The following is a 24,128-nucleotide window of genomic DNA, read 5'->3' on the forward strand; positions in this document are numbered from 1 at the left end:
GTCGACATGGCCCGAGGACGGATTCACCCCTGCCCACACATACATGATGATGCCGCGCGATCCCAATGAAATTCCACCCCGCGCAGATACATCACCACCAAGGGGCATCCGTGTCGTCCTCGGGAATGCAAAAGCGCAGCTGTCTACTAAGCTTTCTACCAAGCTTTCAACGTGCATGCATGTATCTGCTCGGGGTGAGCCTGACAAACACGCCATAGATTGCTCCCGGTTCCAGAGGCGGATAAAACAAGCCGCCGGGCAGCGGCGACGGGGCCTCCTTCGGCAGGGAGAAGGAACTGACTGACTGACTGACTGACTGACTGACTGATGAACTGACTGACTCACATGTTGCAAGTATGACACATCAGCACCCGACATCGAGGCCCTGGGGCTCCTCTTCTCCCCTCCCCCCTCTCCCCGGGCGCCGACTTGAGCAAGGAGGGGGGACAAGAAGGAAGAAACAAAGACGCGTGACAAGCAAAGGATGACAAGCAGGGGCAGCAAGGGCAGCCGGATCAGCGGCATCTGCCGGGCAAGAAGTGGCAAAACTAGAGAGTGGAAAAGCACCAGCCCGACTGCTCCGTCCGTCCGTACCCGCGTAGCAAGTTGGCCATAGTGGCCGGGTGGTAGGGGACGAATGTGTCTGCGTGCCTTCCAACACACACAACACACGCACACACGCGCACGCACACACACAGGGCTGAAGTGCATTCTGGGGAAATTCGTGTAAGACCATTGGCTTGCCTCTAACAACGTGCTCTCCAAGGGTGTGGCATTATCACAACACACACACTCTTGGCACCAACATCAATCATGGATCAACGTGGCAGGATTGGAGCATTGGAGCTCAAGACTACCCGGGTACGGAGTAGCGTCCAGGATCATCCTCCTGTATTCCATCGTGGGGACATCTCGCACACCGTCTATGCCTGGGTTTCAGCTTCCCAACCAGCACAACAGTCACGCACGCACAAGCACGAGATGGAAACCTGCTTCTTTCATCATCTTCTCCCTTTCCCCCAGCCGACTAACTGTTTGTGCCAGCAGCAGCAGCAGCAGCAGCAGCAGCTTCCACTTGGATGCAATCACCGCGCAGATTTCATCGGTACAGAATCGACGGGCGGACGGCCTTGTACAAGTCGTCATCCGGTCGTTGCCACATCAATCCCGAGCGGTTGTCGACGGCGGCAAACATGTCCACCTGATCCCGAATACTTTCCGCAAATAGCTGCGAGACTGAAGAGAAGAAAGCAATAAAAGTCGCCACAGCTCCCAGGTTACATGTGCACTTTGCGGGCCGAAACATGTATGTATACATGTATGGGGAAAAAAAAAAAAAAAAAAAAAAAAGGGTGAAAAAGATTTCAGGCCAGTCTAGGTATCACTTTCATAGCTTCGTTATAGACGTATGGCAGGGAGCCCTTCGCCAACAGACATATATTCTCGAGAGAGCAAAGCGCCCCAGGACGCTGCAAGTGTTGTGAGCTCGCGGCAACATGTCAGTCGGAAAGGGTAAAGTTGTAATGTTCTAGATAGGTAGCTGATGGCTCGATCCAATCAGGGATATCGAGACCTTCACTGTCAAATAGCATATCTGCTTCATTTTCCATGTATGTATAAGAGTCCCAATTTGTTGTGGCTTCTTCTTCATGGCGATAATTCTCCGTGGGTTGCCCTTCCAGTATGCTGCGCGAGGAAGGCTCCTGCAGCCGCATTCTTCTGGATTGATGAGTCGACGTGCTACTGCAAGTGGTGTCACCTGGTTCCAGAGAGGGATGAGCCGCAAAGAGGTGGCCTAATTGCATGGGGGGATTAGGACCTACAGGGCAATCACAAAGCGGTAAAGAATGGAAAAGGGGGATGGGGAGATGGGGAGATGGGGAGAGGGGAAAGGAAAGAGGGGAGGGAGAGCGAGGAATCCAGGCCAAATCTTACCTTTGACCAGTTTGACCTCGGTGTTGCGCCTCAAGAACCCCTGCACCCAATGCTTGCCAAGAGGCTGTTGGTCGCCGTGGACTACCAAGATGCGGCTGGCGAATTCCTCAAACTGTACTTGGGTCGGGGGGACGCCAAGAGCAGCCAGGTGGAAGATCCAGCGGGACAGCAGCTTCTCTTGCTGCCGCGAGAAACGCTGACGGCACTCATGGGCTTCGGCATGCGAGATGCCTCCATTGAGACGATCCTGCAGCGTGGCTCGGGGGATGTGCCATCGCTTGGCGGCGGACCGTTGCGAAGTACCTTGCTGGACCTCACGAACAGCTTCCTGCAAGTCCCTCTCGGTGTACTTGGGCATTTGGGGTGGCAATTGGGGGGGGGGGGGGGGGGGGATGATTCGCGTTCTTGGCTTGGCGTCTTTCTGATGCAGCAAGGACTCCAGAGGGGGATGCGAACTGGGGGGGGGGGTGGGCAACGGGCAACGGGCAACGGGCTTGTAGAGAAGAACCAACGAGGAAGAAGCCTGGGCTCAAGCATGTGTTAGAGAACTTCCAGGGATGCCATGATGGCTGGTGCAGAGTTGACGAAATGGCCAGGTAATGGGTGAAGAGAAGAGATGTGGGAGGCGGCCACTGCGTCCTCAAATAGTCGGAAGAATAATGAATAATGGGAGTACGGAGTACAGTACGGAGGACGGGCCACGACCACGCAGCACGCAGCACGCAGCACGCAGGCAAGGAAGGAGCAAAGAGGGAAAGAGGGGGGGTTGAGAGAAACGAAAAAAGAAAAGAGGGAAAGGGAAAGGGAAGGCGCGGCGCGGCGCGGCGAGGAGGAGTGCTTTTGGGAAGAGGAGAGGGGAGGAGGGAGGAAGGGGGGGGGGAGGAGGAGGAGGGCCTGGCGCTCCGTCGTGTCGCGGGCGAATGGGCCAGAAGGGAGGAAGGGGCCGCTGGCGCGGCACGGTACGGTATGGTACGTAGAGGCACGTACTCCAGGACCACCAGACGGATTTGACGGGTCCCGAGTCGAGTGCTGGTCTGGTTTGCAGGAGGTAGGAGGTAGTTACCCAGGAGGGCAAGTCGTTGTTGCGTTGCGCTCATGTACTGGCACAGGTAGGGTAGGCGTAATTGGCAGAGGGTGGGGACCTGAAGATGCAGGCAGGAACAGAATAAAAATAAACCAGACAAGAAAAAACCACGGTAAGCGCGTTGTATTTTTTCTCACATGCAGTTTTCCGAACTTACTCGATGGGGGGCAAGGGGCCTGGAGGGGTGGCTGGGTCCTGGACGCTACGGGCGTGGGTGAGCAGGTTGGTGCGGCCGGGGGGGGGGGGGGGGTAAGGGGGTTGGGAGCCCCTTGAGACGATGAAGGGGGCAGCAGAAGCAGCGCAGCATTAAAGCACTGGATGGAGCCAGCTTGCCCGAGGGGAGAGGGGATGAGTTGGCCGTCCGGTCCATGTCCTTTTCGGCACACCCGCAAATGACATGACGGCTGGGGGAAAACAACCATTGGGTGGGCAAAGCAGGAACATTGATTGAAGGATATTAAGGAGGCACAGCACAGGCAGTGGCGAGCACCGACGACGGGGCCAGACCAGCCAAGCCGCGGGTCACGCTGGTAACGGCCAGTGGCAACCAGACTGACTGCTGGTGGGGGAGGCGCAGCGGGCAGCGGGCAGCGGGCAGCGGGCGGCGGGCACTGACCGGGGGAGCGCTTAGCAGCACCAGACGTCAACTGAACTGAACTGAGTTGAGGTCAACTGGTCAATTGACGGGCACCAGCCAACCAACTCCCGCAGACACGATGAATTGATGGCAACTTTGGACCCCGTCAACGAGAAAAGATTTTTTATTTCTTATTTCTTATTTTTCATTTTTATTTTTATATTTATTTGCTTTTTTTTTTTTTTTTTTTTTTGGTTTTTGCGCGGCGACGACGGCGACCTTTCGAATTTCGGGTGTGGGTGGCGGGCGGCGCCTTGAAAATGGTACAGTACACACGCGAGCCCAAAAGAAAAAGGGGAAAAGGGGGGCAAAAGGAGAAAAAGGAGAAAAAAGGAGAAAAAGGAGGAAAAAAAAAAAAAGGGCCACTGCGGCAATGGGCATCATGTTGCCGGCTTGGCTTATTCATCCGTGCCTCATTGCCCTCCCGCTCGCCCCATCCCGCATCCACGTCCTCAAAACGCCTCCTTGTTATACTCCTCCGCGTGCGCGTAGACTGCAAGCATCCAGTCTGTTGGCGCCTGGGTCCTGGGTCCTGGGTCCTGACCGCTTATTTTGTTGTCCGTCTTTTGGTACCATCGTCGTCGCGCGTCTAAACCAAAGTCAAGAACTCGGCATCATGCTGCCAAGTTGCCAACCAGTTGCAGAGTCCAGACTCCAGCCTCCAGCCGGCAACCGCGATTCCCTATCCCCTCTCACGGTCACATGCAATCGAGACATCCGGAGCACAGGGCACGGGGCACAGGGCACGGGGCACGGGGCACGGGGCACGGGGCACGGGGCACGGAGCATTGTTGATGGGGATGCTATGCTATATAAATAGCGAGGACGGAGCACCGAGTACCTGGTAGTTTGCTGCATGTCATTCTCGAATCTCGGCCCTGATGACGCAATGGCGCAACCATACGGTGTAGGAATAGGAACCGGCGACCCGTCTCTCTCCCTACCCCTTCCCTTGTTGCCTGGCGGCTCTCAAGCTACCTAGAACCGAAGTGGCAATGAGTTCAAAGGTTCCCATCCCAGTTGGAGGGACGACGTGACGATATACGCCAGTGGAAAAGGACGGGTGGAGAAAGCCGAGGATGAGCATTCGCAGAGTTTGGATTCCCGGCTGGCCCTTTGGGCTCCAATGCAATGTACCGAGTAGTCCGTTTTGTCTTGTTTATTTGGCCCCATCTTTTGCGAAAATGGCCGCTGACGGGGCCTGGCTGCACTGCGCCGACTATAGCAGTCGGGAATCTGCAGAGCCAAGGGAGTCGAGTCGGCACATGCACCTTGCTGTCGCCATCGCTCAAGCCGTCCGTCAACTGCTGCTCTCACAGCTCGAAAATTCTTCATGTGCTTACCAGGCATGAGCTTCAGACGCCTCGGCACCACCGGCGTCTGGTCGTAGCCGAGCCAGCCCAGCCCAGCCCAGCGAAATGAAAAGAAAACAAAAATGAAGAAACTCAATTCTGGGTGTCAAGTCCGTTCAGACCATGCCAAACCCCGCAGCAATTTCCTGGACCATATATAACCTTTTCCCCCCCGCGCAACCAGGCTCCATCGAGTCCAAGTCTAGTGTTGGCTTTTCATCTTGGCTGGCTGTTTAAGTGGCTTTTGGCTGAAGCCGCAGGATTGCGGCAATTATATCGACGGCTTTGCTCGCATAGCTAGCGTGTGTTGTCTTTGTCTTGTATGTTGCCTGCTATCCGACCACGCAGTTTGAAAAATTGCCCCCTTTTCCCCTTTTCCCCACCCGCTTACTCTGGACGTCCGTCCCTAACGGAATACTCCGTACTCCGTACTCCGCAGCCCAACGCTTGTCGAACCGTAACCTGCTTATGCACAATGAATAGGATGTGGTCCAAGCTCCATCGCGCGCCCGGCAATATGCCCTAAAAAACCATCATGTACTCCGTAAATGGGGCCGACGTTTGTTGCCCGGGGGGGTGGCATGTCCTCGAGACCAAACAGAGTGGAGTCTCTGTTGGTAGCGCGACCGAGACATGCGAAAACTATTCGGTTGCCTTCGGAGGCCTCGCTCGGATTAAAGCGATCCGAGACGGGGACCCTGCCCCTGACCCTGCCCCTGCCTTTGCCGACGCCGACGCCGACGCGCACCATTGGATGGATCACGTCGAATCCGTACTATCCGTAGATTGCCGTCGGGGTGCTGATTCCGGATTGTTTCCTGTTGGTTCCCGTACCATGACGAATTTGGTCATGGCCGCGGCCGTGCCCGCAAGCCCGCTTCAATAGGTAGCTGGTTCCCAGTATCGCTCCCAAGACAATCCTGGGTGCAGGAGAGGAGAAAATTAGAAGAGAAAAGGAAGAAGACGAACGGAAGACGAACGGAAAAGCACCACGAAGGGCGAAGAAACTCTTTCGTGCCAAGATGCAGTGCAGACAATTGGCGCAGCTGGCCGACGTAGAATATGAGGCGGGGATGAGTAAGATCGAGGAAGGAGCCGCCGCCTTTGCTGAAACCTGCGGTTAGGCTGCCCCTTCCTGTTGAGTTTGATGATTGATCCCACCCGTCTGGAGACTCATTTAGCAGGTACCTACCTAGGGTAGGTTAGGTAGGTATGTACCTAACTGCCCCTTTCTGTTTCCACGCCTCGCGTCTCGAACCCTGCCTCCTCCTTGGACTTGTGCATCGCCACCTTTGCACATTTATTAAGGTTGATGTTCTATTTGTCAATGCTCATCTTTCATCCCTACCGAGTACTCCGTACAATTGCTACTTTTTGCCCTTCACCCCCTCCCTTTTGCCCGATTTGTTGTCATTCTGGGCTCCGGTGGCCATTATGTAACATGAACATAACATGACGCAACCGCCAGCCCCTCTGTCGAATACCTGGGCGAGGCAATTCTCAACAATTTCCGTGCTTTCGGCATGTCGCCCGCTCGTCAGCCCTGCTAAGACATTGCAAATAGCGGGAGGTAGTTGAAGACCTCTCGGTGCTTATTTCGAGCCATCCTATCGATTGAACTGGGAGTTTGTGACGACAAAGAAAGAGCTGAGTTAAAAAATCCCGACTTCAACCAACGGGAAACCCACGCCCGATTCAAAGCGACTTGCCAAGTGCCAGGTGGCCGAAATGGAGGTAATTATGCTCGGCCAGCCGTTGGTCAGAGCAAAGCGGCCACGTCAGACTGGCGGTCGAATGCGTTTTCTTGTGAACAGCTGCCAGCATGTATGTATGTATGTATGTATCCATCCCATCCCATTGGAAGATGCCAGGCAGCGTCTGGTTTTTGGACTAGCTCGTAGGTACGGATGGATTGCTCATGTCGGATTCTGATCGTCGCATGTACGAGCTAACAAATCTATTCGTGCCGTGCCCGCCTTGGGTACATATTGCCTGCCTGCCTATGCCAGGCTTTTATCGTATATTTCCACTTCCTCATCGCACTGTGCAACCGTGCACTGTGCAACCGTGCAAGTCAATGGGTTCTGCAACCCTAAGGTACCTAGGTACCTACCTACCTGAGGTGCCCACGGCAGAACAGTCTGGTGCATTCAATGTTCCATAGGAATCGCTGGATTTACCAAGGATATCCCCAAAAGCTCGTTGCATTCAAAGTAGAGGCCCAGAGGCCCACGGAGTACGGAGTACGGAGTACAGAGTATGCGTGTGCTGAACTGGCTCGAGCCAGTCGTCAAGTAGCAGCCGATGCCGAGATCCCAACGCACCACCCATCGTCGACGCTCATCGTATCACGAAACTTTTATCCATCAAGACCTCCATGACTTTACAAGTTAATCCAAAGCATGCAAAGCTCGCAGGTTGGCGATACTTTCTGACCGCTTGCTTTTTCATGCGGGGAAAGTTAAGTGGCTAATCTGCCTGCGGAACATCTCGTTCCTGGAGACGTGGTCACAATCAAAGACAGGCAACGATCTTACCGCCGATAGTATCTGACGAAGCCCGGCTTATTTACAGCTGCAATCAAATCGCCCCAGGCATGGGTTACGTGAGAGCGCATAATATCAGTTCGCCGTATCGTGAACTTTGACAAACGAACCGAAGGCCAAGGTTTCTTCCTAATCAATGTGCCAACATCGATTTGTCCATTGATTTGGCGTCGATATTGCACTTGCTCCAAGAAGTCCTGTCACCGCCATCACCGCTGGGTGACCATGACTACCAACCTGCTGCGAAACAACAACAAGATTCCATGCAAATTCTCCCAATCTTCCATGTGCCCTGAACCAAAGTGGAGCTCTCACACAGGAGGGAGGAGGCATGGCTAATCCAAATACGTCTCGAGAGGGCACCAGGGGTAAATAGCCGTTTACGAACCGGTCCGAAGGTTCGAACGGGCTTTTCACTCTCGACGAGCGAAACTATGGGCACTAGTGCCCAGGAAGCAAGGCACCCCGAATAGAGCCTTTTCTGCCCCTCTGCAATGGGACAAGGTTGGGCACTGGGGCAGGCTCATGCTCCTGCTGGTCGAAGGGCTTCGGATGCTCTGAACGCTTCTCGCACCAATTGACACTATCCAACGAGGCTGTTGAGTTTACTTCACAGGGCAAAACTACGTTCCGGCAGGCCAGGAACATGCCCTCTTGCACGAATAGCGGAGTCTTTGGATATCGCCATCAACGTGGTTCATATGGTGTTGCTCCAGGTTATTTCCCTCGCACGCCGCTGGCAGATTTTCCGGGATTTGGGGCCGTGTTGTGCTTAGTCTTGTTTGCTCCGCCACAGATTCTGTCCTCTTACCTCATCATCATCATCATCATGTGGTGAGTTTCTAGCTTGTTGACTCGTTTTCACCACTGTTTGGTCCAGCTTTTGGGAAGCTCGGGACGTGCAAGTCTACCAGAGGCCTTGCCGTACGAGAACTGGGACGCTCTCATGTGCTTCTCCGCCGAGAGAGATGGTATGGTCAACTGGAAGATACGCAAGCATCCGGAGCGCCTACATGATGGACGCAATGCGTTTGTTTTGGAAACATTGAAGCGGCAGCCATCTCACTTCATACGCTCGATATACAAATCCTGGGCAGGACATGTCACGCCCGCCTCCTTTGGGTTCTGCTTGCTGAAAAGGCCAGAGATGAGTTTACCGGGAGCACTCGCGGCTTCGGCCAGTGTTGTCGCAGTAAGGCCATGTGTCGAGATGGAGAAGTCGCGGCATCCGGCCCAGGGCTGGTTCCTCGTTTTCCGATGAATGTGTTGACTGGAAAGAAGGCAATTCCATGGTGGCACGGATCTATATGAGTGAGACATGCGCCGTACAAGGATAAAGGATAAATTGGAGACAAGGAAGGTATCTGTTGCATGCGTTGGCCGCGCCCGGCTTGGCACTGTAGAGAGACGCTGCTGCGGAGGCATCTTTTTAAAGTTGAGTCTAGTAGCCACCTAGGTACCTACATGTACCTAGGTACCTTAGTTGATACAGATGTAGACGCTCCGACAGGTACCTAAATTAATAAGGGAAGGAAACGGAATAAATCGCGCAAAAGCTGGAGCCGCAGCCGCAGCCGCAGCCTGCATGTACTCCTTTGTCGTGGATCGAATGAGACCTTCTCTGCCTGCCCTCCCTCCACTGGACTGACTCTAGAGATTGTAGCGACTTGTACTCTGTAGTCTGTACCCCGTACTCGGTACTTCCTGCGGAGTAACCAGACGCTGGCCTCCACTAAAGCGGAAGGAACAAAGAGCAGTCTCGTCTAACGCCTAACCCCACCCATTGCCCATTGGCCGTCAGTCGTTGTCTTGTAGGTGTGGGGAACACTGGTCGATCGATGATGCATTTATTAAACTCTTATTAAACTCCCCCCCCCTCACGGATAAGAGGCCGCCACTGCCTTCCCCTCTTTCCTCCGACATACAGACCTTTGCCTCGTTGCGTCAATAAAAAGGAATTCAAAAAATAAAATAAAAAAAATCAAAAGAAAAAATCGGAAGAACCTTCCGCCATTCTTCAACCCCTACATCATAGCACGATTGGGTACGCGCCGCAAAATGCGTCTGAGGAGCTCAGCAACGCCTCTCGCAATGGAACTTATCAAGGTCGAGGTAAAGTGATGCCAAGAACGCAACCGGGTGTTCATTCGCGTGCCGGCCATTCGTCGCTCCCGCTCCAATCATGATGCCGGATGTATCGAATCCCGAGCTTTCCGCTCATGATGGAGGTAGGGCGGGACGGGACGTTGGCGACGTGGTTGATCTGAGAAATACCGGTGAACTTGATCTGGATAATACCAGCGAAAGGATTTGCTTCTTGAAGACTCCCCCCTTCTCTCTGTCCTTGGACCACTCATTCGAGGACCAACTGACTAGTGTAGCATCGTTTCCCAACTGCTGTGCTCAAGACCGCGTTGAGTAAAAATGGCGACCGATAAGATCACCTTTCTCACCAACTGGTAGGACCGTGACGGAACCCGGCTTGCTTGCGCATCTGGCTGGCCATGACACTGACGTGACGCTGTACTTGCACTTGACAGGCATGCTACGCCTTACCACGCTCCGCTGTATTTGGCCCAAGCCAAGGGCTTCTTCAAGGAAGAAGGCATCAAGGTGGCCCTGCTGGAGCCTAACGATCCAAGCGTGAGCTATGCAAAACCCTGCCTGATCTCTGTCCCGGGTGGACGCGGTCAGCTAACTCTGCAAACCAACCCCACTAGGACGTCACGGAGATTATCGGCAGCGGCAAAGTCGATTTAGGCTTCAAGGCCATGATTCACACTCTAGCTGCAAGTGAACCCCCCTCCTCCTTATCCTACCCGGCCAAAAATGCGATGGACGCATTTTGCACGATGCACTGCAATGCACTGCCGCTCCATCTTAAGGCGAGGTGCTGACAAGTTCCGGCTGCAGGCCAAGGCTCGCAACTTTCCCGTCGTGTCCATCGGCAGCTTGCTGGACGAACCTTTTACCGGCGTCATCTACCTCGAAGAGTCCGGCATCACGACCGACTTCCGGTCTCTCAAAGGCAAGCGCATCGGCTACGTCGGCGAGTTTGGCAAGATCCAAATCGACGAACTGACGTCCCACTACGGCCTGACCCCGGACGACTACACCGCTGTAAGGTGCGGCATGAACGTCTCCAAGGCAATCATGCAGGGACATGTCGACGCCGGCATTGGTCTCGACAACGTGCAGATGGTTGAGCTGGAAGAGTGGCTCGCCAGCCAGGGCCGCGACAAGTCTGGAGTGCGCATGCTGCGCATCGACGAGCTTGCCGAGCTCGGCTGCTGCTGCTTCTGCTCCATCCTGTACATTGGCAACGAGACCTTTGTGTCCAACAACCCGGAAAAGGTGCGCGCCTTCATGCGTGCCGTCAAGCGGGCCACCGACTTTGTCCTTTCCGACCCCCGCCAAGCCTGGGATGAGTACGTCGACTTCAAACCCGCCATGAAGTCGCCGCTCAACTGGAAGATGTTTGAGCGCAGCTACGCCTACTTTTCGCAAGACTTGAAGAATGTGCGGCGAGACTGGGACAAGGTGACCAAGTACGGCAAGAGGCTGGGTGTGCTGAGCCCCGACTTTGAGCCCAACTACACCAACGAGTTTCTCACCTGGACTCTCGAGCCTGACTCTGCGGACCCCACGGGGGATCAGAAGCGCATGGTCGAGCTGCAGTGCCATGTTGCTCGCTGCGGTGGTTTCCGCCGCCTGCCCGGCGCTGTGGGGGCTTGAAAGACGTGGGATGGGGAGCCTGGAAAACGGCCCAAGTTGCCTCTTGCTCATTCTTTTCGTCTGGCACAGGAGTGTCATGGCCTCTCTTACCAGACCAACTGGTTTTACTTTGTTGGTGGGATCCTGAACGGAGCGATTCGGAAACTGGCAAGGAATACGCTAGGTAGCTTGGGAACCAGCCAAGGCACAAGAAATGTGGTTCCTCCTGGCTTGACTTGGCTGGGCCACGGTTAAAACCTGAAAAAAAACCCTCCCCCCCCCTAAAATAGCCTACTGGTAAAGTGCACGTCTCAAAACAAAAACGAATGCACAGTGTATTGGTTCAGACATGTGTCGTTGCGGTTATTGTTTCCATCCATGCACAAAGCAAGGCGCACCAAATAGCGCCCCGCCCAAAACACGTGAGCAACGGAGTGATGGGTGCGTGCGTCACGGTGCACGACAACGAAGCAGGACTGGGGAGGCGGCTTGATTGTGCCCACTCTGGTGTTCCGTGATGACGTAATGTGATTGGTGATTTGATGCCGGGGTACATCCGTAGACCTCAATAAACCACCCGATACTACTCCGTAAATAAACACACACACACACACACACACACACACACACACACACACACACAAGAATCATCTTTTACAAGCCGCCATAAATGCCAAAGGCACGGGAGCTTGTTCGCGGTGGGAGGGGTACTCAAGGAGTGAATGTTTCTTTTTTTCACAAAGAATCTATACTAGCGTGATGTAGGCTCGTGCCAAGTTACAAAGCAACAAAGCATAAAAAAAAAAATAATAAGTAGCTAAATCAAATAAAAACTACAAATTAACAGATCCAGGGCACAATCGCCCGCAAGCTGGAAATACCGTGTCTATCAAACCGTCGCGACTTATTCGGCATGGGGCTTGGCAGGTGTAAGGCCAAAGGTAACTGCAACACTGGTCTCGTAGCATTCATGGTGACCCGCTCCCGGAGCATAGTGCTTGTCGCAGTTGGTGGGCATGGCGCCGGTGCCAGAGAAGTAGACGCTAGGGAAAGGAGTTAGCGAGGGAAGCAACGTCTCCGGAGAGAGCGGGGGAGGGAGGGCTAGACATACCCTTTACCGCGGTAGTGATGGATCTGGAGGGCGTATTTGAAGTCATGACCGTCGTACGGAATCAAAGCCCAGCTGTAGTCTGGTTTGGCGGAGCAGCGGACGGGGAATTTTGTATCCATCGGGAACGAGACGCCGCCATGCACGTCGCAGGCGTAGATCTGGTTTCCGAGTTGGAGATTAAATCGGACCGAGTCGAGCTTGGTCAGGCCGTCCTTGTCAACCGTGTCACGGAGCACAAAGTCCACAATATCCACGTTTTCCACGGGCGGATTAGCATCTGCGGCAGGAGCGGCGCTGACGGCGGCGGCGGCCAAGAGGGCGGTGATGGCGGCGATGGACTTCATTTTGAAATGGAGAAGCGAGGAGACGACTGTTGATGATGATGATGATGATGAAGCTGATTGCAGGTGAGAAAAAAAAAAAAAAAAGGCCAGCAACAGGTTCGACCTCGTGCCTTTTATACATGGAACGCGACATGAGCTGAGCTCATGCTTGGTAATTAGATGATCCGGACGTGCCGCAATCCTGGCTAGTCACGAGCGATCCGTACTTGGGCCGCAGGGATGGAAGAGATGGAAACTGGCTGGCGAGACGAGGCGAGGCGAGGCGAGGCGATGGGATGCCGTATCGACATGCACACGATACCTTGTCGCCAGGGGCGCACGGATCCGACGGCCTCCGCCGTGGCTCACAAGCAACTGCCGAGACTCCCATCCGCGACGTCATAAATGTCCAGCCCAGCCGGTCTGCGACCGGGGGGGTCCCCCCTTCGGCTCGGTCACGTTTGTCGCGGAGCCTCGTACTCGCGGTGAAGCCATCACGGATTCACCGGCGCCCCGCCACGCCAGGGCAAAAGCCACAAGTTGGCCGAGTGGGTCGTTTCCAATATTGGGCCCCCCGTGGCTCGTATGCGAGGTTGCGTCACGCCCACACGGGAAAAAAAGGGAAAAAAGGTTTCGCTCTCGGGCGCCAGCGGGATTCGCGGCTCGTAACGCTGGGGGGTTCGAGGGGTACCCAGGGTGCTCAGCCCCAGCCTCCTTCGGTCCGCTTTTACGCGCCGGTCCGAGCCACCAAGGAGCGGATCCGAGGAGAGGACGGTGTGCGAACGAAGCGCTAGGTAGGGGGCTAACGACTGCGGGAGCCGTCGTATTCGCTAATTCCGAGCAGCCGTGCGTCTCGTCTGTCTCGTTGCCCGCGGCCGATGGACGTTGCCGTTGCTGCTGGGGGTGGTTCAGATCATCAGTCAGGTCAGTCAGGTCAGGTCAGTCAGGCCAGTCCAGGTTGTTTTGTTGGGTTGGGTGTTGTTTCTGGGTCCTACCGTCGGACGGTTGCCACGTGACGCAGATGAAATCAATAGCATCAATGCATCCGTCCATCTGATTGATTGGCTGCGTGATCCACAGGAGGAAGGGGCACCTGGCTCGCCTCGCCTTCCTCCCGTCTGGTTCTTCTCCATGGCCTGCCTGCCTACCTCTACCTCCTACACTCTCCAGGGACAGACAGCTGGAGGTCTTGCTTTGCTGTTGTGGTCAACAGGTACCTCGTCTACTACCTAAGGTAGGTACCTTGGGCAACGTAAGGCGCTTTTGTTCTCGCGCCCAATACATAACAGCAACCAGCCAGATCAAACGCGTTTGAGCCCCTTTTTACGTGCTTACAATCCAAAGCCGTGGCCGTGCGTCAAGCGCCCATGAAAGTGCTCGCGAGGCAAGTAGCGAAGCAGAGGGCCCGACAAGCCCGCCCACGAGTCAACGACGGTTCAACGTGCACGGTCTGGCTGCCTGCCTTGCGGCTTTACTGGGGCTTTGTATACTGCGACTATGCTCAAGGTACCTGGTAGATAGCGACATACCAGGTACCTAACCTAACCTAAACCAGCACAACCTAGCACGCAACACTATTATTAGAAAGAGAAAACTTAAAAGATTACTATTACTGTTGATATTAACCTACTGCCCTTTACTACTGCCTTATCTTACCGCCTTATTGTTCAACGCAACGCAACGCAACGCAACGCAACGCACGCGCCACCAATTTATTTATTTATACGAAAAAGTACAATGTTCCGACACGTTACCAACTTTATCGACCAATTCCTAACCGATCCGGAGAGGATGTCTCCACCGGACGCCCCATTGTATCTTGGATGGGGAAAGCGGGACAGAGCCACGCCCTTCGCGGGCGCACTAGCAGGTATGTTGTTGCACGTGCCTTTCGGTTTCTTCGCAAGTCTCCATCCAGGCAAAGAAAGCTCCGCTTTCCCCATGATGACATACTCTAGGTACTCGGTAGACTGTAGACTGCGGGCGGTTCGTTGCTTTCAATACGTCATCGAGGTCCAGGACGTTTGGCATCGTGCGAGATCTTGGCTTACCCTGCGGCGTCATGTTCGTACTGCAGCTCATCTAACTACCTCGAGAAAGGGTTTTTGACTTGAAGTGAAAAAATGCGGCAAAGAAGGGGGCCAGCTTGGTTTATGCGCTCACATTCAGTTAAAGTTTTACGTGCGCGCGGTCGCTGTCGACTCAGCGCGCGTCGGAACGGCCCAGCCTCTCTGTATAAAAGGACTCTTGTTTTTCCTCAAAATACACTCTCATTCATTCATTCACTCATTCAGTCAGTCATCCATTCATTCGACGCTCGTTGGCAACTGCCTGGCCGCAGCGCCCCGGTTTCCTTTGCCGCCATCGATATACACCACCGTTCCGTTCCGGACCTCAAACGCTACAATGAAAGCCGTAGCCGTGGCAGCCGTCCTTTCGCCGGCATTCGCTCTTGCGTCGCCGCGTTTAGGCCTTGATGTGGAATCCGGAGCCACTCACGTCCTCATGTCGCGAGATCCGCTTATTGAAAACTCGTGCAAGGATCTATCTCTGTCCAGTGACCATACGGTTCTCAATGGCCAATGCCTCAATTCAAAGAACCAGTGGCAATCAACCAGTATTGGTCTCTCTACTTGCATAGCAAACAACGACGGAGTTTTGCGGCCTGCCAGGGGGTAGGTTGCCGCTTTGCCGCGTAAAATCACGTCCCTATGCAATATGAGAGTGCTAATACCTACCTACCTACCCAGGGGACAATTTGCTGTCTCTTGCGACATGAGACACTGCGGCCTTCTTAAACCCGGGACTAAATACGTCTTCGCTTGCGATTCTTGCAAGAATTTTGCAGGGGAGTTAGGCCATACTAGCATTGAGTTGGGTTCGTACAACTGCCATAATTATTCATCACCTCATGTTGTCTTGGCTAATGAGATGATAGATATGGCTGTATATAATCTCTGGGGCAACTTCCATTGCTCAGCCTGATTCTGAGCGGGATCCTTTTCTTCTTCTCTCTTCTTCTCTCTTCCTCTTTTTTTCCCCCTCTCTTTTTCCTTTTTTAAAAAGAAAACGGCAGTTTGTTATTTTGCCGTGGCAAATCCTGGAGCCGAGAGATTGGAAAGGCTCTTTGATGAGGCTGAGGCGATGCGGGTCCGTTTCTGGGGTGCAGCCAATCGGATTGCACCATCCTGTCTGTTCTCCGTAAACGGTGTTAGACGCTGTAGAGCTAGCCGCACCAGCCAATGAAAAAAAAATGTATAGAATCCCCCGGTGAAAAAACCCCCCAGTGAAAAAACCCACGGTGCCTTCAACAAATCAAAACGCGCGGCCCCACCAAGCCGGCAACAACAACATACATTCGCTGTTCCGTGCGAATCCCGCCATGGTGACCACCACCACCGCCAACTCGTGACGGGCACCTTTCTTTGCGCGCCGCCATGCCCTTTGCACAGCTGGTTCTCGGCAGCCCGGGCTCTGGCAAGAGCACCTACTGCGATGGAAGTAAGTGCCCAGTTTGTTGACCCGTCTTCGCCGGCCCTTTGGTCCAGAGGACCCCCGTCTGGTGCGACGAGACTGTCTCCTAGCGTCGCGGGGGGGGGGAGGGGGGCTAAATCTCTCACTCTCTCACTCTCTCTCTCTCTCTCTTTCTCTCTGTGCCGCACCCCCAGTGCATCAGTTCATGGGCGCCATCGGGCGAGCATGCTCCGTCGTCAACCTCGACCCTGCCAACGACCACACGAGCTACCCTTGCGCCCTCGATATCCGAACCCTCGTCAAGCTGGAAGACGTCATGCGGCAAGACCAGCTGGGGCCCAACGGCGGCATCTTGTACGCCCTCGAGGAGCTGGAGCACAATGTGGACTGGCTGCAGGATGGCCTGAGGGAGCTCGGCGACGACTACGTCTTGTTCGACTGTCCGGGGCAGGTTGAGCTGTACACGCATCACGCGTCGCTGCGCAACATATTTTACAAGCTTCAGAGGTCGGGATTCAGGGTACGTAATCCGGCTGTAAATCTTTGCCTGTCCGTTGCCGCAGGCCTGGTTAACACCTTCCTTCTGTCTGCCAAGTTTGTCTGCGTGCACTTGTCCGACTCCATCTGCCTGACTCAACCGTCCTTGTACGTTTCCAACGTCCTCTTGTCCCTCCGGGCCATGATCCAGATGGACATGCCGCATGTAAACGTGCTGTCCAAAATCGACAAGGTGTCTCTGTACGACGAGCTGCCCTTCAACCTCGACTTCTATACCGACGTCGACGACCTGACACATCTGACACCATTTCTGGAAGCTGAATCGCCGGCTCTCCGCAGCGAAAAGTTTGCCGGACTCAACGAGGCCATTGCCAAGATGATTGAGAGCTACGGGCTGGTGCGCTACGAGGTGCTCGCCGTCGAGAACAAGAGGAGCATGATGCATGTGCTCCGCGTCATTGACAGAGCCGGCGGGTACGTCTTTGGCGGGGCCGAAGGCGCCAATGACACCATATGGGCTGTGGCGATGCGCAACGAAGCCTCCATGATGGACGTTCAAGACGTACAGGAGCGGTGGATCGATGCCAAGGATGAGTACGATCGATTGGAGCGAGAAGCTGACGAGGAGCAAGCGAAACTGGCCGAGGAGCAGGGCACGGAGCCGGAAACGCCAGCTCCCTCGAACCCGTCTTGGCCGGCCGCGGTGCAGGGGGGGGGTACGGATCCTTATGCTGATTTCGGGGACATGTCGATTCCATCTAGCAGCGGAATCAGAGTCGTTCGGAAAAATTGATACCCTCTTGCTCTCTCTCTCTCTCTCTCTCTCTCTTTTTTTTTTTTTTTTTTTTTTTTTTCCCTCAACCAGCCTCTTCCTGCATGTCCGACATGTCTTTCACCTCTGGGCTCTCCTTGTCCACGATATCGAGCAAGGGCTCCCTCTGCTGGAACCATGATGATTGCGAAAGCTGCGACGCAGCATCTGAACGCTGCTTGACTTCCAGGAGGAGCTGCCTCGCCTGGCGGATAGCCTCTTCTTCCACTTTCCGGATGGTGCCGCTGACGCGCACGACGCGGAAAATGCAGGGTCGCCCGTCTTTGGTGGGAATGCGGTCCATGCAAGTCAACGCGGACCACAGCATCCGGTAATGAGCTCTAGGGCACCTCAGGATGAAAGTAGACGTGGCAAGAGACAGGTATTTGACTGAAAAAACGAGAGTGGCAGGGTCAGCGTGACTGGATATCCGTAGCAAAGGGATTGATTGTAGATGTCTTCTTCTTTTTCTACTTCTTCTTTTTTTTTTTTTTTTTGCCCCTGCTTTCAAAACGTGTGGCACGACTCCTCCTTACCTGATAGTGTTCCTTCAAACGCCCCCAAGCCACAGTCGCCGAACAAAAGCGCAACGTGCGCCCTGATCCCTTTCAGCAGAGCCTGGGGCGTCAGCGTCTCCCGAGTCGGTTGGTGCTGAACCACGAGACTGGGGACGTTGTGCGTGGCGGCGTTTTTGGCGTCGGGGGGGTAGATGATGTTGACGAGTAGGTACCGTTCCTTGATGCGAACCATGATGGAGGATTGTTGGGCTGGATATGAAGGCTTGCTGCCGGTGCGCGTGCGTGCGCATGCGCGGTGTGAGAGGATGAGAGGATCGAGAAATATGCTGCGTACAGTACTGTACGTACTGTACGTATGTACTATACGTACTGTACCGTGCCTAGGCGGAGTCGTAGGTACTGCACCAGACCTGATGGGGCAAAGCCGCCACTTGGTTAGGTACCGGGTAGGCGGCTTAGTGGGTGGGTACATGTTCAAAATGTCAAGGGGACTTGACTTGGTCTGGGAACAAGTCGGCATCCAGAGTCGAGTCGTTCATCAGTTGCAGTTGCAAAGCTGCTTCGCATCCTTTTCCGACAGACCAGACTCTCTGCTTGCTCACTCCCGCGACATCTCGACCCTCCCCTGATCTGGCTGATCGAGTCTCCGGACAAACCATCCAAATGGACGACAGCCCGTTGACCGCCGCGATCCTCATTGTCTCCACGACAGCAGCCACAGACCCATCCACCGATGCGTCGGCCTCCGTCCTTCGCCGCGTCTTGGGCGACCAAGGCGGCAAATGGACCGTTTCGGCAGAGGCCATCGTCTCGGACCACTCGCCCGCCATCCAGAGGCAGATCCTGCACTGGGCGGACCGCCCCGATGCCCCAAACCTGATCATCACGACCGGCGGCACGGGATTCGCCGTGGCCGACGGCACTCCAGAGGTGAACGAAACCATTGAGCCGTGCCGTGTGACGTGTGACGCGGGCGTTGGTGTGCAAAAGCCGCAGAAGATGCCGTATTGACCGGGCTCTCTCCCCCCCCCCCCCTCCCAGGCTGTCCACCCGCTTCTTCACAAGCAGGCCCCGGGGTTGGTCCATGCTATGCTGTCCTCGTCGCTTGCGGTGACGCCATGTAAGTCGGTCGGGGGGGTGGCGCACACCCGCTTCGGGCTCTCATCCTGCCCGTGTTCTGGCTTTCCAATCAGCCGTGCGTGTTCCAGCTGACAAAAACCCCCTCAACCAAGTTGCCATGATGTCCAGGCCGGCGGCTGGCGTGAGGAACAAATCCCTCGTCGTGACCCTGCCTGGGTCTCCCAAGGGCGCCGGGGAGAATCTCCAAGCCATCATCAAGACCCTCCCGCATGCCTGTCTGCAGGCCTCGGGGGCAAACTCGCGAGCGTTGCATGCTGGGGGCCTGGCGAAGTTGGAGTCTGACGCGGGGATAAGCAGTCCAAGGGCCCAAGATGGCCCATGCCACGACCACGACCACGACCGTCACCATCACCATCACCATCACCACCATCATCAGCATGACCCCCACGGCCACGGCCACGGCCACGGCCACAGAACACCAGTGAGGCACACCAACCCCGACGCCCGAGCTCCTTTGTCCAATGACCCCGCGCTCGGCCCGACCCGCCGTCATCGGCAATCACCGTATCCAATGCGCTCCGTGGAGGAGGCCCTGTCCCTCATCCTCGAACACACTCCACCCCCCGACACGTACACGAGTCCGGTAAGCGAAGAAATCATCGGATCGGTCCTGGCGCAAGACGTGACGGCCCAAGAAGACGTACCTTCCTTCCGCGCCAGCATAGTAGACGGCTACGCGGTGGTCGTCCCCAGGGACGGCAACATCAGGGGAACGTTCCCGGTAGCGTCAGTGTCCCACGCTGCCCCCGGCGAGATCAAGCCGCTCAACGAGGGCGAAATCGCACGAGTCACCACTGGAGCTCCCCTCCCGCCCGGCGCCACGTCCGTCGTCATGGTCGAGGACACGATCCTCCAAACCGTGACCGACGACGGCAAGGAAGAGAAGGAGGTGGAGATCCAAGCCCAAGGCGTCAGGGAGGGTGACAACATCCGCGAGGTGGGCAGCGACATTGCCCGAGGGAGCGTGATACTCCAGAGTGGCGAGCAAATCTCCGGCACCGGCGGAGAAATCGGCCTGCTGGCTGCCGTTGGAGTGGCCGAGGCCAAGCTCTACCGCAAGCCCGTGTTGGGGATCCTGTCCACGGGAGACGAGATCGTAGAGCACGACCGACCGGGACCCCTTGGTCTCGGGGAGGTTCGGGACACGAACAGAATCACGCTCATTTCCGCCGCGAAGCAATGGGGCTACGAGGTCATGGACCTGGGCATAGCGAGGGACAAGCCCGGCTCGCTCGAGGAAACCCTGCGCGGGGGGTTGCGGCAGGCCGACGTGTTGATCACCACGGGGGGCGTGTCCATGGGGGAGCTGGACCTGCTGAAGCCGACGATTGAGCGGTCGCTCGGAGGAACCATTCACTTTGGCCGAGTGGCCATGAAGCCCGGCAAGCCCACGACATTTGCCACGGTCCCCGTCAAGGACAACAGCGGCCGGCGCGTGTCCAAGGTCGTGTTTTCCCTCCCGGGGAACCCGGCCTCTGCGCTTGTGACGTTTCACCTGTTTGTGCTGCCGTCACTGCATCGACTATCCGGCGTGTCGCCAGCCGGCTTGCCCAAGGTCCCCGTCGTCCTGGGGCACGGGTTCCCCATGGATGCGAGGCCCGAGTATCACCGCGCCGTGGTGACAGTGGGCGGCGACGGGGTTCTGGTTGCCAACAGCACGAGCACGGGAGGGCAGCGAAGCTCCAAGGTGGGCAGTTTGCGGGCAGCCAATGCGTTGGTCTGCCTGCCCAGTGGGAAAGGCGAGATGGCAAAGGGATCCGTGGTCGATGCCTTGCTGATGAGCTCAGTTCGGCAGAGTTGAAAGCTGGGACGTGAACCGTCGTCATGAGAGGTTTTTTTTTTTTTACAACTACCAGCCGATGTATACATGCCGACTCCTGGGAAGGGTATGTATGGTACAGAAACGTGCGAAAAAAAGAAAAGAGAATATCCCATGGCTCAAGTGACCTTCCAAACGCCAGGACCAAATGTTGTTTTGTTTTCCGTAGTTTTACGCTCGGTGCCATGCAAGGACGGGGCGTCTTTTTTTTTCGTCCCACAACGGGTCAAGACGGCATCCTGGGGTGAATTTATGCATCATGTGAGACGATGGTGTTTTTTTTTTTTTTTTTTTTTTTTTTTTTTTTTTTTTTTTTTTCGGCCTCTGCTCTAGGCAAGGCAGTCAGTCGTCCGCTCTACCCGCTCCTATGCGCGTCACCATCTGCCTAGGTCGTCGACCCAAAGTCCGGCGCCTTGCTGGAAACCAGCAGCCCGATAATGAGACCAAACAGACCCAAGACGGAGCTAAAGATTTCAATGACGAGAATCTTGACGAAGCTGTTTTGTGCACCGATGATTTTCCTTATTAGCCGCGCAGCCCTTGTCGCACACGTCTGCATGGGAAAGGAAGGAAACAAGGAAGACAGGAAAGGAAAGGGGGGAAGGGGAAATACGCACAGCGACGGGTCAGCAGCGTCAGCCAGAGCAGCACCGGATCCGTTGATGCCGACGGCCACACCGCAGACCAGGTTGCAGAAGCCGACGGTCAGGCCGGACCAGAACAGCGCGAAGCCGGTGTAGTAGGCGGCGGGCGAGGACATCTGGGCCACGCCTGTCCTGTCCACCTTGGCGGAGAAGACGATGGCCATGATGACGCCGTAGATGGCGACGACTTCGCAGAAGATGATGGAGATCAAGTTCTTTGTGCGGATGCGGGGGGCCTTGACGCCCGCGCCGAGGATGGAGGACCCGGTGATGAAGATGCCCCTGAAGCATGGCATGGCATGGCATGGCAAGTCTGTCAGAACAAAAAGTCGGCCAAAAAGCTGGGCGTCGTTTCCGGACACAAAAGAGAGAGAGAGAGAGAGAGAGAGAGAGAGAGAGAGAGAGAGAGAGGGTAGGGGGGAAAACCCACCACGCGGCGCCGACGACGGACAGGCCGATGCACAGGGCGATGCCCAAGTCGGCCCATGCGTAGGGCGAGACGGATTCGAGGAAGGCGCCGACGTTGAAGGCCTCGCCGCTGCCGGTGAAGAGCATATCTGCCGACAACGACGTGTTTAGTCCTGCGAAGGCGCGAAAGCGCGAAAGCGGCCCGGGGGGTGGTGCACCGGAGGGGGGGAGGGGGGTGCGCGTTCAAGACATACAGGCTCCCACGACGAGGAGGGACGACGCGACGGCGCCCAGGCCGTAGTAGTAGGCCATGACAGATTGTCGGCGGAACTCGACGAGCAAAGGGAACGCACGACGAAAGCACGACGAAAGCACGACGAAAGCGCAACGCAGCGGCCGAGACGGAGCGGAGAATGAGATCTTGGGGCCGGCAGTCGAAGCGGGTGTTGAGCGTGGCGTGATGCGTCGTGCCAAGTCGTGCGAGGCGTGCGAGGCGTGCGAGGCGTGCAAGGCGAGAAGCAAGCAAGTCGTGAAGCAAATCGTGAAGCAAGTCGTGAAGCAAGTCGTGAAGCTCTCTCCATGTTCCAGGACGGGATCGACGTCACATGATTGCAGGGGCGCTTAGTCAGGATCGAGCAGCCCAGCCCAGCCCAGCCCAGCCCAGCCCCTCCCTCACCTTTCGTCTCAGCCGGCCGCTTCCAGCTTGCACTTCCAGCTTGCATCACTTCCAGCTTGCATCACTTCCAGCTTGCATCCCTTCCAGCTTGCATCCCTTCCAGCTTGCATCCCTTCCTACAACGCTACGTCTCCCCAACCCGACGAAACCAACACACAAGCCCAAGCCGGCCTTTTCTCCCGACCGAGCCAGCCTTGCCCCCGAGCCAGCCTTGCCCCCGAGCCAGCCTTCCCCCTGAGCCTCTCAACCCCCCGGCAGCCATGGCGTCCGGAGCCCAGTCGTACTACGAGCTCTACCGTCGAAGCAGGTACTGCCCGCCACGCCAAAGGCCGCCCAGCGAGCAGGCACCCTCAAGCCCAGCGCACCCTCTTCCAAAAAACACAAAAAAAAAAAAAAAGAAAAAAAGACTAATCCCCGTCCCGGACAGCATCGGACTCGCCCTGACGGACACCCTCGACGATCTCATCAGCGAAGAGCGCATCAACCCGCAGCTTGCCATGAAGATTCTGGGCAACTTTGACCAGGCAATCACCGAGGCGCTGCAGAAGGGCGTCAAGAGCCGGCTGCAGTTTAAGGTTGGTTTTCTTTGGCCACCGCTCCCCCCACCGCGCCCCCCCCCCCCCCCTCCCTCGCTCCCTCGCGTGTGTGCTGACGAGCTGGGAAATCCAGGGAAGCCTCGACACGTACCGGTTCTGCGACGAGGTGTGGACCTTTTTGATCAAGAACGTGACGTTCAAGATGGACAATGGGAGCCAGTCCGTGTACGCGGACAAGGTCAAGATTGTCAGCTGCAACGCCAAGAAGCCTGGAGAGGGGCCGTGAAGAGACGACCAGGCGTCAAAAAGGGAAACAAAAGAAAAAAAAAAGGGGGTTTTGTTTCGAAACGGCCTGTGTTGGCGCGGTAGCAAGTTGCCTATGCTGATGCGGTGGTCCTTGAACATGTGTGCATTTGGGGTGGGGGGTGGGGGGCCCTTCTCTTTCTCCTGGTTTTCCTTCTTTTTTTTTTCGTTTTATTCTCTTTTTCATCATCGTGTCCGGGTTTTTGACCCTGTGCGATTGGGAGTTTTGGCGCATCAATACCGGGGGATTTGCAGAAAGTAGACTTGCTCGTAGTGCCCAGGCCTGGGGCTACATAAAGACATTAGCTCTGAACACATTGATCATCCGTCTCTGGCCTGGCCGGCAGTGACATCACCGGGCACCCACCCCACCTGCCCTTGCCCGCTTGGCACCTGCCTGTCTATGGCTGGCACCTGCCTGTCGCTGGCTGGCACCTGCCTGCCGCACCTGCACAGCCGCTCAGGGGCCGCCCTACTCAGCCCAGGCAGCTTCCATCCTCTATCCAACCAAGGTGAGTCGACATCGTCGACATCGTCACATCGTCACATCGTCACATCGTCACATCGTCACATCCGACAGGACCATCACCGCCCCTCGC

At 55.9% G+C, this 24,128-nt stretch overlaps 8 protein-coding genes across 8 annotated transcripts; 4 read left to right on the plus strand and 4 right to left on the minus strand.

Annotated features, from left to right (window-relative positions):
• Positions 1 to 1,499: 1,499 nt before the first annotated feature.
• On the minus strand, positions 1,500 to 2,293 carry UV8b_00886 (uncharacterized protein; the record flags this gene model as incomplete). Its single annotated transcript, XM_043138384.1, has 2 exons — positions 1,500 to 1,795; positions 1,936 to 2,293. 2 exons carry the CDS (start codon positions 2,291 to 2,293, stop codon positions 1,500 to 1,502), a joined length of 654 nt encoding a protein of 217 aa, XP_042994318.1.
• A 7,685-nt stretch (positions 2,294 to 9,978) lies between these two features.
• Positions 9,979 to 11,289, plus strand: UV8b_00887 (uncharacterized protein; the record flags this gene model as incomplete). The annotated part of the gene is made up of 4 exons (XM_043138385.1): positions 9,979 to 10,013; positions 10,095 to 10,197; positions 10,275 to 10,343; positions 10,468 to 11,289. The coding sequence occupies 4 exons, from the start codon at positions 9,979 to 9,981 to the stop codon at positions 11,287 to 11,289; spliced, it is 1,029 nt and encodes a 342-aa protein (XP_042994319.1).
• Positions 11,290 to 12,172: 883 nt separating this feature from the next.
• On the minus strand, positions 12,173 to 12,723 carry UV8b_00888 (uncharacterized protein; the record flags this gene model as incomplete). The annotated part of the gene is made up of 2 exons (XM_043138386.1): positions 12,173 to 12,311; positions 12,380 to 12,723. 2 exons carry the CDS (start codon positions 12,721 to 12,723, stop codon positions 12,173 to 12,175), a joined length of 483 nt encoding a protein of 160 aa, XP_042994320.1.
• Positions 12,724 to 16,139: 3,416 nt separating this feature from the next.
• UV8b_00889 (uncharacterized protein) lies at positions 16,140 to 17,467 on the plus strand (the record flags this gene model as incomplete). Its single annotated transcript, XM_043138387.1, has 3 exons — positions 16,140 to 16,203; positions 16,371 to 16,696; positions 16,772 to 17,467. The coding sequence occupies 3 exons, from the start codon at positions 16,140 to 16,142 to the stop codon at positions 17,465 to 17,467; spliced, it is 1,086 nt and encodes a 361-aa protein (XP_042994321.1).
• A 64-nt stretch (positions 17,468 to 17,531) lies between these two features.
• Positions 17,532 to 18,235, minus strand: UV8b_00890 (uncharacterized protein; the record flags this gene model as incomplete). The annotated part of the gene is made up of 2 exons (XM_043138388.1): positions 17,532 to 17,875; positions 18,022 to 18,235. 2 exons carry the CDS (start codon positions 18,233 to 18,235, stop codon positions 17,532 to 17,534), a joined length of 558 nt encoding a protein of 185 aa, XP_042994322.1.
• Positions 18,236 to 18,666: 431 nt separating this feature from the next.
• UV8b_00891 (uncharacterized protein) lies at positions 18,667 to 20,944 on the plus strand (the record flags this gene model as incomplete). The annotated part of the gene is made up of 3 exons (XM_043138389.1): positions 18,667 to 18,933; positions 19,045 to 19,123; positions 19,236 to 20,944. 3 exons carry the CDS (start codon positions 18,667 to 18,669, stop codon positions 20,942 to 20,944), a joined length of 2,055 nt encoding a protein of 684 aa, XP_042994323.1.
• A 403-nt stretch (positions 20,945 to 21,347) lies between these two features.
• UV8b_00892 (uncharacterized protein) lies at positions 21,348 to 22,326 on the minus strand (the record flags this gene model as incomplete). Its single annotated transcript, XM_043138390.1, has 4 exons — positions 21,348 to 21,459; positions 21,580 to 21,888; positions 22,037 to 22,163; positions 22,269 to 22,326. The coding sequence occupies 4 exons, from the start codon at positions 22,324 to 22,326 to the stop codon at positions 21,348 to 21,350; spliced, it is 606 nt and encodes a 201-aa protein (XP_042994324.1).
• A 624-nt stretch (positions 22,327 to 22,950) lies between these two features.
• On the plus strand, positions 22,951 to 23,512 carry UV8b_00893 (uncharacterized protein; the record flags this gene model as incomplete). Its single annotated transcript, XM_043138391.1, has 3 exons — positions 22,951 to 22,997; positions 23,118 to 23,265; positions 23,360 to 23,512. 3 exons carry the CDS (start codon positions 22,951 to 22,953, stop codon positions 23,510 to 23,512), a joined length of 348 nt encoding a protein of 115 aa, XP_042994325.1.
• Between the last annotated feature and the right edge of the window lie 616 nt (positions 23,513 to 24,128).

The sequence above is a fragment of the Ustilaginoidea virens genome, chromosome 1 (genome assembly GCF_000687475.1).
Source record: "Ustilaginoidea virens chromosome 1, complete sequence".
NCBI lineage: Eukaryota > Fungi > Ascomycota > Sordariomycetes > Hypocreales > Clavicipitaceae > Ustilaginoidea > Ustilaginoidea virens.